The 12,238-nt window shown below is 30.4% G+C and overlaps 1 protein-coding gene across 1 annotated transcript in view; it reads right to left on the reverse strand.

The window, feature by feature from the left end:
- Nucleotides 1-7,749: 7,749 nt before the first annotated feature.
- The window catches only part of LOC106462431 (calpain-C-like), a 63,913-nt gene continuing 59,424 nt past the window's right edge, over nucleotides 7,750-12,238 (reverse strand). Inside the window, exons 17-20 of the mRNA XM_013922357.1 lie at nucleotides 11,851-11,929; nucleotides 10,203-10,319; nucleotides 8,515-8,573; nucleotides 7,750-7,776 (exon numbers count right to left, since the gene is read on the reverse strand). Coding sequence (XP_013777811.1) covers nucleotides 7,750-7,776; nucleotides 8,515-8,573; nucleotides 10,203-10,319; nucleotides 11,851-11,929 — 282 coding nt within the window. The remainder of the gene's footprint in view (nucleotides 7,777-8,514; nucleotides 8,574-10,202; nucleotides 10,320-11,850; nucleotides 11,930-12,238) is intronic.

Genomic DNA, 12,238 nt, shown 5'->3' on the forward strand with positions numbered 1-12,238 from the left:
TTCTTAAATGTATTGCCCAAATAACTCAAAAACAACCACAAATATTTAATCTTGTAAATTTACTAAATGACATATTGAGTCACAGCTACAACTGTCAAAACTTGAAAATGCAACAGATTACAGGTCTAGTAAAGGAAAGAAAGCTGGATAATGTCATACATAACAAAACCTCAGATAACTTGCCTTCGTTATTACAAAGAAATGCTGAGCTGTCTAATTGTTGAGGAGTATAATGATAGCAAGCAGAAATATAACTCATAGCTGAGAAACAAAGAGAGTAGTGTTTTGGAGGATATATGAAGTTTAGCAAAAGATTATTAGTGAAAGTTTTGGGAGTTCTCAAACTTCTTAACAGGTTATGACTAAGAAACAGTATTCTAAGGCTATGATATGGATGTACCTTAGTGATCATGCTTCTTACTCAGAATGCTCAATGCCATACAATTCAATTCTGGTTTGATATCAGCCTGTGATCCATTTTGTTGATCTGTTATGATTGAATTTTTCTGTACTGTTAACATTTTCTCTACAGCCACAAGTATTTCAGGTTATTGTTTATTAAAAGAGAAAATAATTGTAAAATAAAGCGACTTGTGAAGGTTTTTTTTTTCCAGATTATAAAAATATTTTAGAGGTTTTTAACAATAAGTAAGAATCTGAAAATGTTTTCTTCTGAGTGTGACAAAGGGTTATAGTTATCTAAAGTTATTTAACAATAAAAGTTTTTATTGACAGCATTATAAGATAGTATGTTCAAAATCTTTTTTGACCTTTCTGAGTATTGGTCAAGCCTATTTGTTAATTTTATACTTTCTCAGACAAGCAACTGGAAAACTGTGATGAATGGGTGGTTTCTTATGATTTAAGTTGAAGAACTGTACATGAGTCACCTCGTACCATTTAATATAAACAAAATATTCAATCTTTAAAAATAAATATCTAAGAAAGACAAATTTTTTAACAACTTTAAATTATGAATGTAACATACAAGTTCATGTGTAAGGCCAAAGATATTCCTTGAGGGTTTTATTTTAAAGATAGAAAAGCAGTTAAGATTGAAATGTCGTAAATTAAGTATAACCTTTTATTTCTGTATTGCATTGAAACTGTCATCTCTTTTAGTGTTTATTAAGAATATGTTATTTTTTCCTGTGGTATTATGCTAAATACTTTGGTTATAGTGTCAACAGTTTCCATTAATCTATTTGACTATTTCACAACTTAACATTTTATTCCTGTATTGCATTGAAACTGTCATCTCTTTTAGTGTTATACTTTGTGAATACAGTGTTAATAGTTTCCATTATTTGTGTTGTTGAACCTGTCAGTTAGTCATTATGGATCTAGTATGCCTACATGCAAGTTTAGTAGCTTAAAATTGTTAATAATTAAAAGTGCAGTTAAGTGATCTGTTGCAGTGGTTCTTAACAACAGCTGAGAATTGTGGTTTTCTTATGACTATTTTTTTATGATACAAAATAATAACCATTTGCTATTAATCCAAAAAAACAGCAAACTCTAACCCACTCTTCATGCTCAGTGCATGTGAGAAACTTATGAGAGGTACAGAGGAAAAAATTTTTGTTATGGAAGTGAAATATTTTGATCAAAAATTTTGCCACAAATCTGTTTAATCCAGTAAGTGGAATTTGTATTTTTATATTGTTTTTTTTTATATTGTTCAAGGTATTTAACCTCAGTTTTAGTAGGAAATATACAATGTTATGAAATTTTAGACCCAAAAAAGCAAAAACTAAGTAAAGAATATTACTCAACCCCATCTAGTTGAACCTATTCTGAATGGCTTTGAAATAGATATGGACAGTGAAAATGACATAAATAGCATGAACGTTTGCATTTTCAAAAGTTGTAGTGCCATTATAATGTTTTTAATTAATCAAAATAACTCAGTAGCAATGAGTTGACAATGAGCCATTTTTTCACAATATTTTTAGTTGAACATCAAAAAGTAAATAGTACAAAAAAGGATCTTTAAAAATGAATTTCATTTCCCCCTCTCCTCCCCAAAAATGCCTACCGTTTGTAATTAAATATGAAATTATTTGTTGAAATGTTTTTAACATTGTTGACTTAGAAGATGTGTTTCACCTTGTAAGAAAAGCAAGGAGTGTAAGTATTCGTTGTGAGTTTGTCAAACACATGTTAAGCTCGTTTTCTGATATTGTTACATTTCTTTGCTTGTTAGCTTGAAGTTGCTGTTCGTTAAAAACGGTTTCAGATATTTTCCATTTTAACTTTTAGGTGAAAACTAAGTTTCCAACATAATAACTTCCTTTGTATCTGTTGCATGCTTTAAGACTCCAAAGTCTTTTGAAGACTATTCCATGCAAATGATTTCATCTTGTGAAAGTGTGGATATATTTTCAATAAAACCTGTTATTTATACATTTCATTGAGATAACATATTAATTGCACAGTTATTATATACATTTTTCAGATTTTGTTTTAATTGGAGTGTACCAACTAAGCCAACATGAATACATGCTAATTATTTGTGAACATTTAACCATCTCTAAGGACAGGTATCATTTTATTTGTTAAAAGATTTAACATTTAAGTTATTTAACTAGGGTCTTTTTAGCTGGGAATGTACCAGCAGCACGTGAATGTGAAGAAAAATAACTGAAAACTTAAGAAAAAGCATGTTAATGCTGATGAATATGTTCTTACTGATAGTGTATCCAACTTGGCTAGTTGTAGATACATACACACACAACACAAAATGATTTAAGTGATATCAACGTAAGCAAAATTTATTTATGTTTACTTATTCCTACAATGAATCTATTTGTTTTGCTAGTTACGTCACGCTAGTTACTAAATATAAACGTTTAAAACACCAGCAGAGCGTATTTTTCGTTATTGTTTTGTTTGTTCCTTCAATAAAATATTTAAAAAAAGTAGAATTAAGACATTCAAAATGAATGCTTGTTAGAATATAACATAGCATCATATGTAAAATATTCACGTCTGTTTAGTGCAATGAGTAACAACATTTTATATTGAGAACTGCATAGTTCCTGTCATCAAACGGCAATGATTAAAGAATTTGACAATTTCTAACTCCAAAAAAGAGAAAAAAAAATTTCAGCAGATAAATATATATATATATATATATCGGTAAAGTAATTGTCAAACAAAAACTGCATAAAATTAATTATGCACTAAATATTTTCTTTTTGTACGCCATCTTTAGAATAAAAGTAACAGCAATATCTGTGTTGCAATCATAATAAAATGTATTTTATCTTAAGTATTCTCGTAGTTCTTTATTTATCTGTTCAAGTATTTCAGTGGCGAAGGCACTGCAGCAGTAGTATAGAAGACGTAGAAAAACATGCATACAACTTTCAAAACGTTTTTTTTATATTTAGCGTTACACCATGGTTATTCTGCGCTTGTCATACTACCATCTGACAGTTATTTGCCAGCATAGAGTGTTTCAGTGTGAAAGTACATATGATTTAATGCTGATTCTTTTAAGTTTCAAATTACCGACATGTTTAGATACCGTTCATTACCATTGGAGCACATACGTCGCATCATAGCGAGTGCAAAGATGTTTTTACTTCTTACAAGACTCAATATAAAAAATTGGACAAAAAAACGGTTAAATTACTGATTTGCTTCGTAAAATGTATAGAAAACCCTAGCAATAACTTGTGGGTTTAATTACAGTACTGATAGTATTTTTTGTTGATATTTGTTATTAGGTATTCTGTGACTAACAAATAGCGCATAAACAACTACCATGTCTGTCGTATCCCAGCCGCATTGGTGAGCCCCGATATTGGGTAAAAGGCGTAGTTGGCACTGGTTACAGCAGATGTACCATAGTTTAAACATTATAACATATAATTTTTTGCTTTCACTCATAATAACAAGACCATGGGCCTACGAGCAACTTGGTGCATAAATAGATTAGAAACTTTTATTCATTCTAAATCAATTGATGTTGTAAACGGCTACTGTTGAAATATTAGAAGAAACGTGTTTGGGTTTGAAAAGGAAAATTTTGTTCATTTTACTGGTTATTGCCATGATAGCAAATTTAAAGATTGGTAAAAAAAAAGTTTTTAAAGTAGTGACTAGACAGACCTCCTATGTGACATCCGGGTTGTTACCAAGACAAACGGGAACACAGAAAGAACGTTCCTGAAAGCTCCCACCTTCATCCCCTACGCAAGAAAATTATAATATTATTTATAATGAAGATTTATCTCTTAAGGGTTTGGCTGACTTTGGTTATAGTTTTTTCGACTGTGTTGTTGATTTTAATTTGATATTAGTAATAGTTTTTAAAAGGGCCTCATATCTTCGATTTGCACTAGGGAGGGAGCCTAGTTTTTTATGAAACATCACAAAGAAAGATGGATAAAAAGTGGGATTTCTAGAATGAGTCATCAGTTACCAATAAGTGATGATCATTTTTAATGAATCTTGTCTGTATTTTTTATCGTTTATTTGGTGTAGTTAACAATAGCAAAAAATCAAACCATCACTAGAGAGATTTTCAAAATGATTTAGTAAAATACGTATTTACATCACTTCTGAAATAGGTACAAAAATGATGACATGCACAACACATGCTAAGTACAACTATAATTTATATATATATATGTATATATCTGATAAATATTATTTTGCTTAAAATCTGTCAAGAATACAAATGATTACAAAACCCTAATCGGGTGATGTTTATAAACTTTACTGAATAATTTTAGTACCATTAAACTTGTTAATGTAATATTTAACTCTGTTAATTTTACAGCTTGATATTATCATAACCAAATCTTGTAGAAAATGTGCCAAGGTAGTTGCAACTTTCAGTGTTACACATAATTATTAGATGTTACAATTACAAGAATTTATAGTAACGTAATGATACAGCACGACTTTTTCTTCAGACCATTCTGGGGTTGTTTGTTTTTGAGTTTCGCGTAAAGCTACTCGAAAACTATCTGAGCTAGCCGTCCTTAATTTTGAAGTGATAGACTAGAGGAAAGGCAGCTAGTCAACAACACCCACCCCCCAACTGTTAGTTACCCTTTACCAACAAAGGTGGGATTGACCGTAACATCTTAACGCCCCCATGGCTGTAACAGCGAGCTTGTTCGGTGATGGGATTCGAACCCACAGATTGTGAATCGAGTGCCCTAACCACTAGGTCATGCATGCTTTATAGAAAGACAGCATTTCAAGTTAACTTTATAACCAAATAGCTTTATAATCGAGTCGTACTAGAAAGAATGTCAGTTTACAATAACTTTTAAAAATCGGGTCGTAGAAGAAAAATGGCATGATTACAAGTGTTATAGAAATTAGTTCGAAATATAAAGATGGACTAATTACAAGAGTTCTGATAGGTCATAATAGGAAAATGTTCTGATTACAAGAGGATTCTGATAATCAGGTCGTAATAGAAATATGTTCTGATTACAAAAACTTTCTCATAGCTAGCTCTTAAATATAACATTTTGTAATATGCAAAGGAAAGTATACAATTTAATTCAATTTAAAATTACAAGTTTAGTTTTGTACATTCCTTTTATTAATTTTGTTGGTATTGTTCAATTTTAATCTATTGTGAAATTTGCAAATGCGCGTATCGGTAGTTATTGTTAAAGTTTACGTTTCTTAAGGTACAGTTAAAGAAACCTTCTATGTTAAGTAGTTAAGTCTTTAAAATTCTATCGATTTGTTTTATCGTTTTTTCTTATAACTTGAAACCAATAACACCACTAGATAAAACTATTTAGGCACGTACTGCGTAACATTCACGCAAATTATAAACATTTCTTAATAGTTACATACGATAAGGCATCCTTTGGGCCAATGAAGCGACGATGTTGCTAACCGTTTGTGTGTTAAGAGTCAGCCTTTAAAGCTTTCTCAATTGTGTAGTAACACAAGTATCATAGTGATTAAAATATGACAGAAAAAAAAAATATTTGTTAACCAGGGGCTCTCTAATGTTTTTCAAATTTTGTAAACAAGTCTAATTTTTGAAAAGGAACAAACGTATAACTTCTTATTTTCTAATTAAGTTATTATTGTTCCACGAACACAGATAAATATAATCCGTGTTTAAGGACAGTAGATGATTTTCTATGCAGAATGTGTAATTACTTGATATATTTACCCGAATAATAAACATATGTACCGTATTGCCGCTAATTAACGTATTTTAGTAGTTCCAGATTCTATTTTTCTCGTGTGATTTGTTGATTTCAACGCTAATAAGTTTGTTTTTCTTTTTTTTTTTCAAATCTAAATTACGGAAATAAAAGTGGATTATATGTTGGATTACTATTGCTGTCACACAAAGTAAGCTTTGTAAAAATACCGGGGGGTGCGGTTAATTAAGGACAATACAGTATGTTTTGAGCCACATGTTAAAAAACAACAATACAGTAACTAACTATAACACTGATACACAATTATTCACAGATTTAAAATTATTAGAATAAAACTGAACGTTTATTTTAAGAGCTAATATTTATAAAGACGAAATCTTTAGTTAGAATACTAAAGAAAAAAAAATGTCAACGTTTTTATCGACTCACTTCATGAAATTGCACTGGAATGTTTTGTTTTGGTGCCACTAGCGATACCGAATTATATAACACTGAATTCCTTCTTGTTATTCCAATCCCCTGAGCGTTAATAAAGTTGCAGTTAACGAAACATGTAACGTAGTAATAAGCTGTTTTAGGCTTGCTGTATTTCATATTAATTTTTTGTTTCAATTTTTAACTAAATATCATTTCATAGGTTTGTCAACTAACTTATTGATTTTTGAAAGCAAAAGTCATATTTGTTACTGTAATGGTTATTGTACCCTTTCTATTTTGTACAATCATTCAAGCTACTACTACAAACAAAGAAAAGAAAACCGCCATCTCTCAAAGTGACCACAGGCAGTTTATAATTACTCATATTGACATTTAATATTTCAAGGGCATTCTGATTGTTTAGTTTCATCCTGAATTTTGGACGATCTTTTTTTTTTTAACTGGTGATATTTCAGGTTTTTTAATTTTTCTGGTAGGATGAAGTTCAAAGCATTGTTAGATTAGAAAAACAAGAAAGGAAGCAACAGAAGACCAAAGTACACTTGGCCAAGATGTAACAATTAAGTAACTTGAAACTCCTTCCCATAATAAAACCAGTATATTAACATGACATAGACTTTTCACTGAAACATTATATCATTCATTCGTGAAAACACAAAGTCATTCCAAGAACTGGAATAAACAATCGAGGTCATGAAACATGCTACGTCTGACGTTTAGAAAAAATAAAAACGTTAAAAAGAAAATACAAATATCGGTAAAATAATTCCAACAAGAAGTGACCATAAATATCGTCAGCACGTCTTGCTTTGAACCACTAACAACAGAAAGATTTATCGAGTACAGTAGGCCGGGTTGTTTCGAGTAGATAGTTGTTATTCAGTGGTATATTTTGAGTATATGTTTAAAACGGAGCTGTTATTAAATTTTTTTGTTTCAGTTTTAATTTCTTTTTAGAATTGACCATGATTTTTGTTTCTTGGTTCATTTTCAAAATTATATTAGTTTACAAGTATCAGTCCTTTCTAATAATCGTCTTTTGGTTTTCTATAATATATATATATTTACTGATGAACCTTCATCGTTCAGTAGCTGCTGAGGTAGAACTTCATAGCACCTTATAGACAAATCACCAGATTATCTCTTTTTAGCATCAGCACTGAAGAGACGCCTTCAACCACTAAATATGACAGTAAATAAAAAATTATGCATGAACTTCAAGTCAACAGAAAGACACCCCCAAAGAACTGAACATTATTCTGTAAACAGTTAATTATACTTTACATAACCCTTAGAATTTTAAATTATAAAAAAACTGAGATTAGTGATATAATATTTACATACTTTTTGAATTATGAATGTCATAGTTTGGTTATATTTATTTTATCTGCCATAACACCAAACACTTCTTCATTTGTACAGCTTAGATTTCAATATTAGAAAATTAGCTTGGGATATCAACTGACAATCCATCCAAAATAGTTTTGTTCACTTTTATTATACCTATAATAATCTTGAAAATTAGTTTCTAAGCCAAATTTTACAATGTGCCTTTTTTTTTGCATAGTTGCACAAAAAAGATACATTTCGTACTTTTTGCAAATATTTTTTTACAATTATTGTTTGTACCGTAATTTCTAACCGTTGACCCTAAATTAAAATATTTAGAACCTTAATCGAAGCTCACCTTCAATGACTACAATAAAAAATTACAGAAAAAATAATTCAAAATTATTAATGACCATTTCAAGACAAATTTTGAAGTTAATCGAACTCGATTAAAAATATTATAAACTAATATTGAGATTGTCTAAATTAAAATGATTTTTTTAACTCTATGCATAATACATAGTAAAATTTTACAGTACAAAGTAAAATTACTAAACATTGAAATTACGAAAAATCCTGGGCATCTTACCTCTGATAGCGAAAATTTTACGTAGCCATTTTGAAGAGGGTCCTTCTTTTCAAATGTGGCTGAAAAACAAATTTAGTGTGGTGTATATAATAAAATCAAATTTGGTTAAATGTGAAAAATGTTTATTTTATCGTTTCTTTTTTCTATTAAATTCAAGCGTTAAGGCAAAAAGAAATAACTTAATTATTTAATTTTAGTCTATAAATTGAAGACAAAATAAGAAATATTTATTAGTACACGAGGTAGTAAAATTTATAAGAGAAAGAATAAACACGTGAAAGCCAGATGTTGGAATTAAAAAAGAAAAAATCTGCTGCTCGACCAAAAAGTTGGAACACAAGCTTTTAAAAAGTTATGTTAGCATAAGAAAGTTACCTACTTCCCCGAAATGTTAAAAACAGTCCAAGGTATGTAGTTATAAAAACATCTAAGTGAAAATAGAAAAGAGTGTATAAAAACAATATCAACAATATCATGTCTGCTATATCTAATGCCGACGAGGCTTTTCGCCAATACCGTGAATATTCAAAGCGAACGGAATACGGCAAGTATTGTTGTGGTTGAGACGCCATATATACTAGTAAATTGCTTGATGAAGAACCGTTTCAGTGTGAACTGGAATAAAATTATTTTTTGTCTATTTTATTTATGTTATTCTATACCAAAGCGTGGGTAAGAATATTTATTTATTTTAACAACAAATTGTTTATTAGTATTATATAATAATCTTTAGATTTAAAAATATGTAAGTGTTTGTCCAGTTTTCATTGCAAAAGATCTTTTGTGTACCCACAACGTAAACACCCAGAATTTTCACTCCTGGAGTAACAAACTATTTCTGATGTTATTCAGAAGTTAGCATACCCGACGATTCATGGTTCGCCCTCGTTTCCGCAATAATGTCCTCCACATTTTGAAGCCGTGGGTGCGCTATAAGAGTGATAATCAAATCCCACAACTAGACCAGAAAAAACAAAACAAAAAACATTCTAACACTTAGCAGTGGGTGCTGTTAATTAGTTATCATCCCTATAGTTTATCAAGTCAGAATTAAAGGATGGCTATGCGCAAATAGCCCTTTGTGCAACTTTGTGCGAAATTTCTGAAACAAACAACTCTGAAAAGTAACATATCGATTCCTAACCTAGCCAATCTAATGAAAATTGTTAATTACTGAAAACTGCTGTTCTCAAGTCATCAAAGAAAAGGTTTTGTCATCGAATCTCAGCCAATAATTGTTCAATTATATATAATAAGGGTTTAGTTTATGATTTTTGGCCACACTAATTGTTGTGTTGACATATTGAATTATACAAAACATTAAGGTTACATGCATGAGAATAGCTCTCTCTCTCTCTCTCTCTATATATATATATATATAGATGTTTTATGCATTCAAAATGTAAACACCTAGCAAATATATCTTACTATATTTACACAAAGTACCGTTGAATAACATTTATATGTATGTTGCATGTATATACACCCACATGCGCACGCATATTTGGGCGTGTGTGAACAAATTCTTGTGGTTATGAACATTTTAAAATGTTTCAATAAAGCTTTCGTTTTCAAAATATAAAAAGTTTTCTCATTGCTGGACATTAACTTATTTACACAAATTCTACATAGGATTCGGCTATTTGGAATTGGAAAAACGGAGTAGTCTGTTTTATGTTTTCTCTTACCAAAAGCTATTGAAAGGTGCAAAATACAGGAAACAAAATCTCCGAATCGAAGGGTCCCATCTTTTCTCATGTAACGAATGACCAGGAGACACAATATTTCCGTGTTGAGTTGAAACCCTAGATAAAAATCAATAAATTACAGATTGAAAAAACTGTCATACTGAGAAATAATTGAAGAAAAATTACAGGAGACTTTCAAGCACAAGTTAGAAACCATCGACGTTAATTTTTTGAGGAACAATACAAAAACGAACAACAAGGAATTCTAAAGCACAGACTAGATATCATTAACATGAATTTCTAAGCAGCAAATCAGAAACGAATAACATATGATCCTAAAGTACAAGTTGGAATCCGTCGATATGAATTTCTGAGAAGCAGTTCAAAAATGGATAGCATAGGATCCTAAAGCACAAGCTAGAAATATCAACATGAATTTCTGAGGAGCAATTCAAGAACAAATAACATGGGATTCTGAAGCACAAGCTAGAAACCACCAAGACGAATGTCTGAGGAGCAATTCAAAAATGGATAACATAGGATCTTAAAGAACAAGATAGAAACCATGTTATGAATTTCTGACGAACAATCCAAGAACAAAAAACATTGGATTCTGTAGCACAATTTACTAAACATCAAGTAATGAATTGGGCAAGCATTGGTTTTATTAGACTTTGATATTCATTTTGAAAGGTTTAACAGTCTAATATATATAAATTATTTTCAAGTGTCTTCAATTTTTGTATTATTTTATTAATTTTTACACTTCTGAATATTATCTTAGATTGATTAGCTTAATATGTGGATTTAGGTTTCTTTGTTTTTAAGCATAAAGCCAGCCATAGGGATTGAACCTTCAAATTTTCGCTTACCATTGAGCTACCAGTGGGTGTGGGGAGGATAAAATTAGGATAAAATAAGTCTCCTAATTAGGCTGAATTACGTGAGATTAAGGTCAAAAACATTTTTAACAACAAGGGTATCCAGCTAATGATTCAGTGCATTGTATTCGTTGTAGGTTTCATTATACATATTAGTTTTCCTAGTTATTCTTTTATGATATAATATACTTCTAGCCAGTTTGTTATATAAAAATGGTTTCCTTTATTTATGTTATTCTGATATAATAAGTTTACGTACTTTTGATCAAAAGTTATGAATGATTACTCTCTGGAGAACAATTCAGGAGTGAATAACATTAGATTCTGATGCATAAGACATAAATTATCAACATGACCTTCTGAAAAATAGATTCAGAAACGAAAAACGCGACATTCTGGGCAACGAATCAGAAACCATCAACATGAATTTCTGAGAAACAATTAAAAACGAGGAACAGAGATTCTGAGGAACGAATCAGAACATTCGTATGAACATTTCCCCTCAAGCTATTAATCATCAAATTTACCCCAGAATGTTTGAGATAACACATGATACAGAACTTTTAAATCGCGGACGTTTGCCAGTTCTTTTCTTTAACAGTTTGGAAATTTTATACTAGTACAAAACACACCTACAATAAGTTTCTAGGGGTAGTTGGCAATGAACTTGTACAAATTATTTACAAATTAGAAATAAGAAGTAGCCATTGCTTCTATATCTGAAATATTAAATTTAATGATTAGTTTATCTGAACATTGGAACCTACCAATATCAAAAAGAACATCTCTAAGGTTTTCTGCCCGAAGAATTCCTGTCGTTGCTTTTGTATGGGCCTTAAAAGTTGTCTTGAAATGTAGACGAAAAACATGTAAAAATTATTCGAAGCGTGAACAAAAGTGCAGTAATAAAAAATTCACTTAACTACTTAATAAAAACTTATTAAACAGATGGAAATACAATAAACTATTAACATTATTACAATAAAATAAAGATACTTGTGATTCTTTCATGCTTTTGGATGTTTTTCTACTTTTGTGAAGTTAAAGAAAGTTTATAAACAGTTAAATCGGGCATGGACATGTCGTTCATTTTAGTGCCTGGCATGGCCAGGTGGATAAGGCGCTCGACTCACAATCTGAGGGTCGCGGGTTCGA

The sequence above is a fragment of the Limulus polyphemus genome, unplaced genomic scaffold (assembly GCF_000517525.1).
Source record: "Limulus polyphemus unplaced genomic scaffold, Limulus_polyphemus-2.1.2 Scaffold46, whole genome shotgun sequence".
Taxonomy (NCBI): Eukaryota; Metazoa; Arthropoda; class Merostomata; order Xiphosura; family Limulidae; genus Limulus; species Limulus polyphemus.